Here is a 5,910-nt window from a genome sequence, read left to right as displayed (position 1 = left end):
GCCAACAGTGGAGTGATTAAAATCAGAGATACACGATGAAGTGGTCTGTACACTACACCTATTAGAGTGATGGATCGTTTTATCACTTTTTATCCACCCATTTGGGACTATTTGTGTCTTGCTGATAGCTGTGTCCCTTTGTTCTACTGCCATTGTCAGATTGTGAATAAGTTCAGTAACTCCACCTCCCCCTTCTCCCTCCATCCTTTTGAAAGATGTCATTCCCTCCAACGTTTAATTCCCAGTGCCGTTTTCTCTGCAGCTGTGTCTCATTCATCCTGACAGTGTCTGCTTCCTCTCACTGCACGATTTCTCCACCTCTGGTTTTATTACAGGCACGCTGTGTGTGTGTGGGTTGCTGAACAGGCACATCGACCCATTCTGAATAGAATTTCCTCACTTTATGTTTCACCATTTTGTAGACTCCTGTTTTATGACTCGATTTATTTCCTTACCATCAATGTCCTCCCTTACTTTACACCTTCTTATGCTCTCCTGCCCTTCACTCCTTCCAGGCCCCTCCCCTCCCTCCTCGCTCACTTAAAGCCTTTGCCTCCTCTCTGTTTACTCTTTATTCTTTCCTGGGATGTGGACGTCGCTGGCAAGGCCCAGCATGTGTTGCCCATCCCTAACTGCCCTTGAACTGAGTGGCTCGCTCGGCCATTTCAGGGGGCAGAGAGGTCTGGAGTCACGTATAGGCCAGACTGGGTAAGGAGGGCAGATTACCCTCCCCTAAAGGGGGCATTAGTGAACCAGGAGGGTTTTAAATGACAATCGAAGATAATTTCATGGTCACCGTCACTGAGACGAGCGTTTATATATGTTCCTGGTTATTTTTATTAATTGAATCTAAATTTCACCAGCCTCTGGGGTGGGATTGAACCCGTGTCTCCAGAGCAGGAGCAGGCTGGGTCATTGAACATATTCAAGGCCGTGCTAGGTTTTCCATCGGCCACAGAGTCCAGGTTAAAGGGTTTGGGGGTGGGGTAGGCAGGAAAGCGGGGTTGAGGTGACAATCTGATCCGCCATGATCTCATCCAATGGCGGTGCAGGCTCATGCTGCCGAATAGCCGACTCCCGCTCCTGACTCTGGCCTTCTGGGGTGCGACTGTATCCTTCATCAAGCTGTCCAGAAACTCCTCCCCCCTCCCTCCTGCATCAGAGTCCCTCCAACTCTCACTCGTGCTCAATGACTCTGGGCCGGAGAGATTCAAGTTGGAGACATCTCCACAGGCAAATGGGCTTGGGACCACCCCACTGTCCCCGAATTCCCCCACTGTGTACACCCAGCACCCAACCAGCTCTCCCATGTCTTAGTCTGGTCTTATTTCATTTGTTGAAGTCTTTGTTCAATGGTTATTTGTTGTTAACTAGCAGTTCAACTAGTTAATTTATACATTTAAATACAGGGCTTACTTTCCTTCAGCGAGTTAATCTATATGTTTAATAAAAGGGCGTATACTTTCCCGCTACAGGTTTATTTTAGAGAATAAAGGAAACCTGAAATCTCACCAACCTACCTGCTTATCTACTGAACCGGTCTGGACTCCAGCTCAGGTCCTGCTGTCTCCCACTCGGATTATCCTTATTCTGTAAAAGTCCAGAACAGCACCTCTTCCATCATTGTGCTGAATTCCCTCACTCACCAAAATCCCCAAGTTAAACGAGGGCTCTGCTGAAGCACTGCTTCCTGCTGCACAGGCCAATCCTTCCCCAAAGTCCCTCACCTCCCTTCTCCCTGCCCCACAACCAGTCTGGCCATCCACCCCGTGCTCTGTAGCTCATTCTGGGGTAGTCCCAGGTCTCCGGGTTCAGATTAGTCAGTACCCCCAAATTCAAAGTGGCCTCCAGCCTTGGGGTTCAGCGAGACCACTCCCCCCAAGTCTCGGGGTTCAGCGAGACCCCTCCCCCCTGAGTCTCAGGGTTCAGCGAGACCCCACCCCCCGAGTCTCAGGGTTCAGCGAGACCCCAGCCCCCGAGTCTCAGGGTTCAGCGAGACCCCAGCCCCCGAGTCTCAGGGTTCAGCGAGACCCCTTCCCCCGAGGTTCAGCGAGACCCCTCCCCCCGTCTCGGGGCTCAGCGAGACCCCTGCCCCCGGGTCTCGGGGTTCAGCGAGACCCCTGCCCCCGGGTCTCGGGGTTCAGCGAGACCCCTGCCCCCGGGTCTCGGGGTTCAGCGAGACCCCTGCCCCCGGGTCTCGGGGTTCAGCGAGACCCCTGCCCCCGGGTCTCGGGGTTCAGCGAGACCCCTGCCCCCGGGTCTCGGGGTTCAGCGAGACCCCTGCCCCCGGGTCTCGGGGTTCAGCGAGACCCCTGCCCCCGAGTCTCGGGGTTCAGCGAGACCCCTGCCCCCGAGTCTCGGGGTTCAGCGAGACCCCTGCCCCCGAGTCTCGGGGTTCAGCGAGACCCCTCCCCCGAGTCTCGGGGTTCAGCGAGACCCCTCCCCCGAGTCTCGGGGTTCAGCGAGACCCCTCCCCCGAGTCTCGGGGTTCAGCGAGACCCCTCCCCCGAGTCTCGGGGTTCAGCGAGACCCCTCCCCCCGAGTCTCGGCGTTCAGCGAGACCCCTCCCCCCGAGTCTCGGCGTTCAGCGAGACCCCTCCCCCCGAGTCTCGGCGTTCAGCGAGACCCCTCCCCCCGAGTCTCGGGGTTCAGCGAGACCCCTCCCCCGAGTCTCGGGGTTCAGCGAGACCCCTCCCCCGAGTCTCGGGGTTCAGCGAGACCCCTCCCCCCGAGTCTCGGGGTTCAGCGAGACCCCTCCCCCCGAGTCTCGGCGTTCAGCGAGACCCCTCCCCCGAGTCTCGGGGTTCAGCGAGACCCCTCCCCCGAGTCTCGGGGTTCAGCGAGACCCCTCCCCCGAGTCTCGGGGTTCAGCGAGACCCCTCCCCCCGGGGTTCAGCGAGACCCCTCCCCCCGGGGTTCAGCGAGACCCCTCCCCCCGGGGTTCAGCGAGACCCCTCCCCCCGGGGTTCAGCGAAACCCCTCCCCCCGGGGTTCAGCGAAACCCCTCCCCCGGGGTTCAGCGAAACCCCTCCCCCGGGGTTCACGAAACCCCTCCCCCCGGGGTTCAGCGAGACCCCTCCCCCCGGGGTTCAGCGAGACCCCTCCCCCCGGGGTTCAGCGAGACCCCTCCCCCCGGGGTTCAGCGAAACCCCTCCCCCCGGGGTTCAGCGAGACCCCTCCCCCCGTCTTGGGGTTCAGCGATACCCCTCCCCCCGAGGTTCAGCGAGATCCCTCCTCCCCGAGTCTCGGGGTTCAGCGAGACCCCTCCCCCCGAGTCTCGGGGGGGGGGGGTCCGCATTGAGCGAGGGGGGGGCGCACCGGGAGCGAGGTAGGGGGGTAAAGGGAGCGAGGGGGGGCAAAGGGAGCGAGGGGGGTAAAGGGAGCGCGGGGGGGTAAAGGGAGTGAGGGGGGTAAAGGGAGCGAGCGTGGGCGCAGGGAGTGAAGGGGATGCAGGGAGTGAGGGGGGGGCGAAGGGAGCGAGAGGGGAGGTGCAAGGAGAGGGGGGGAGGCTCAGGGAGTGAAGTGAGCAAGGTGTGGAGAGTAGGGAGAGGCAGAGAGGGAGGGGGGTATATGGAGAGAAAGGGAGGGAGGCAGAGAGGGGTATAGGGGGAGAGAGGGAGGGAGGCAGAGAGAGGGGTACAGGAAGAGAGAGGGAGGCAGAGAGAGAGGGAGGCAGAGAGAGAGGGAGGCAGAGAGAGAGGGAGGCAAAGAGAGAGGGGTACAGGGAGAGGGAGGGAGGCAGAGAGAGAGGGAGGCAGAGAGAGAGGGAGGCAGAGAGAGAGGGAGGCAGAGAGAGAGGGAGGCAGAGAGAGAGGGAGGCAGAGAGAGAGGGAGGCAGAGAGAGGGAGGCAGAGAGAGAGGGGTACAGGGAGAGGGAGGGAGGCAGAGAGAGAGGGAGGCAGAGAGAGAGGGAGGCAGAGAGAGGGAGGCAGAGAGAGAGAGGGAGGCAGAGAGAGGGGTATAGGGAGAGAGAGGGAGGGAGGCAGAGAGAGGGGTACAGGGAGAGAGAGGGAGGCAGAGAGAGAGGGTACAGGGAGAGAGAGGGAGGCAGAAAGAGAGGGGTACAGGGAGAGGGAGGGAGGCAGAGAGAGAGGGAGGCAGAGAGAGAGGGGTACAGGGAGAGAGAGGGAGGCAGAGAGAGGGGTACAGGGAGAGAGAGGGAGGCAGAAAGAGAGGGGTATAGGGAGAGAGAGGGAGGGAGGCAGAGGGAGGGGTACAGGGAGAGAGAGGGAGGCAGAGAGAGAGTGGTACAGGGAGAGGGAGGGAGGCAGAGAGAGAGGGGTATAGGGAGAGAGAGGGAGGCAGAGAGAGAGGGGTATAGGGAGAGAGAGGGAGGGAGGCAGAGAGAGGGGTATAGGGAGAGAGAGGGAGGGAGGCAGAGAGAGGGGTACAGGGAGAGAGAGGGAGGCAGAGAGAGAGGGTACAGGGAGAGAGAGGGAGGCAGAGAGAGAGGAAGGCAGAGAGAGAGGGGTACAGGGAGAGAGAGGGAGGCAGAGAGAGAGGGTACAGGGAGAGAGAGGGAGGCAGAGAGAGAGGGAGGCAGAGAGAGAGGGGTACAGGGAGAGAGAGGGAGGCAGAGAGAGGGGTATAGGGAGAGAGAGGGAGGGAGGCAGAGAGAGGGGTATAGGGAGAGAGAGGGAGGGAGGCAGAGAGAGGGGTACAGGGAGAGAGAGGGAGGCAGAGAGAGAGGGTACAGGGAGAGAGAGGGAGGCAGAGAGAAAGGGAGGCAGAGAGAGAGGGGTACAGGGAGAGAGAGGGAGGCAGAAAGAGAGGGGTATAGGGAGAGAGAGGGAGGGAGGCAGAGGGAGGGGTACAGGGAGAGAGAGGGAGGCAGAGAGAGAGTGGTACAGGGAGAGGGAGGGAGGCAGAGAGAGAGGGGTATAGGGAGAGAGAGGGAGGCAGAGAGAGAGGGGTATAGGGAGAGAGAGGGAGGCAGAGAGAGAGGGGTATAGGGAGAGAGAGGGAGGGAGGCAGAGAGAGAGGGGTATAGGGAGAGAGAGGAAGGGAGGCAGAGAGAGAGGGGTATAGGGAGAGAGAGGGAGCGAGACAGAGAGAGAGGGGTATAGGGAGAGAGAGGGAGGGAGGCAGAGAGAGAGGGGTATAGGGAGAGAGAGGGAGGGAGGCAGAGAGAGAGGTTTGGAGGTGAGGAAAGGGGAGGTTGTGTGAAATGGAAGTGAGCGACGGGTTTGTTGACAAGTGAGCCAGTCCTGGAGAGAGGTCAATCCGAGCTTTTTATACACACACACACACACAGTGGAAAGAGTTACATCAGAAAATAACATCAGCCCATGGCCCCACCTAGTGGCTGGAGCTGGCAATCGCACCGTTACACCCACCCCTCCGTTTACATACAAAGTTCGCAAAGTGTTTGCAATGTTAGTGAAAATGTAAAACAGCAAGGTCAAAATAATCAAAAATTCAAAAGCAACCTGACCGAGGGAGTGTGTATACGATATTATTAATCATATATAGAGGCTTGTTAAATCCGATCACGACAGGTTTGATGGAGTGACAGCGAGACATGAACAATGGATTATGGAGAGATATTGCACCAGGATTCAGACTGAGATATGTGGCCTGGCCACAAAGAGGGACTAAGCAGATTGGGTTTAACATGGCGAGCAGAGCTGGTGAACCGCCAGCCCTCCCCCTCTATATAAAGTGCTGTGTCCAGGGCCTGCGCCTCAATGTGGGAGGCCATTCTCCACTGCCAACACCGCCTGTTACACCGACTCCATTTGTAGCTCATCCCCATCTCCAGACTCCAGCTCATGGAAACCAGCATGGCTACCAATTATCACCAGGGTGGCACCTACAGGGAGAGGGCAGGAAGAGAGTTAGAGCGAGACACAAGCAGCAGGAGGAGAAAGAGTGGGCAAGCGGTCGAGGGGCAGAGGATGCGAGGAGGGG

The 5,910-nt window shown here is 58.8% G+C and overlaps 1 protein-coding gene across 1 annotated transcript in view; it reads right to left on the bottom strand.

Annotated features, from left to right (window-relative positions):
- Nucleotides 1-5,212: 5,212 nt before the first annotated feature.
- The window catches only part of rabac1 (Rab acceptor 1 (prenylated)), a 15,067-nt gene continuing 14,369 nt past the window's right edge, over nt 5,213-5,910 (bottom strand). Inside the window, exon 6 of the mRNA XM_041181142.1 lies at nt 5,213-5,812. Coding sequence (XP_041037076.1) covers nt 5,724-5,812 — 89 coding nt within the window. The 3' untranslated portion in view covers nt 5,213-5,723. The remainder of the gene's footprint in view (nt 5,813-5,910) is intronic.

Source organism: Carcharodon carcharias, assembly GCF_017639515.1.
Source record: "Carcharodon carcharias isolate sCarCar2 chromosome 29 unlocalized genomic scaffold, sCarCar2.pri SUPER_29_unloc_19, whole genome shotgun sequence".
Lineage (NCBI taxonomy): Eukaryota > Metazoa > Chordata > Chondrichthyes > Lamniformes > Lamnidae > Carcharodon > Carcharodon carcharias.
Note: the sequence above shows the minus strand (reverse complement) of the source record. Positions and strands in the feature narration are given on the sequence as shown.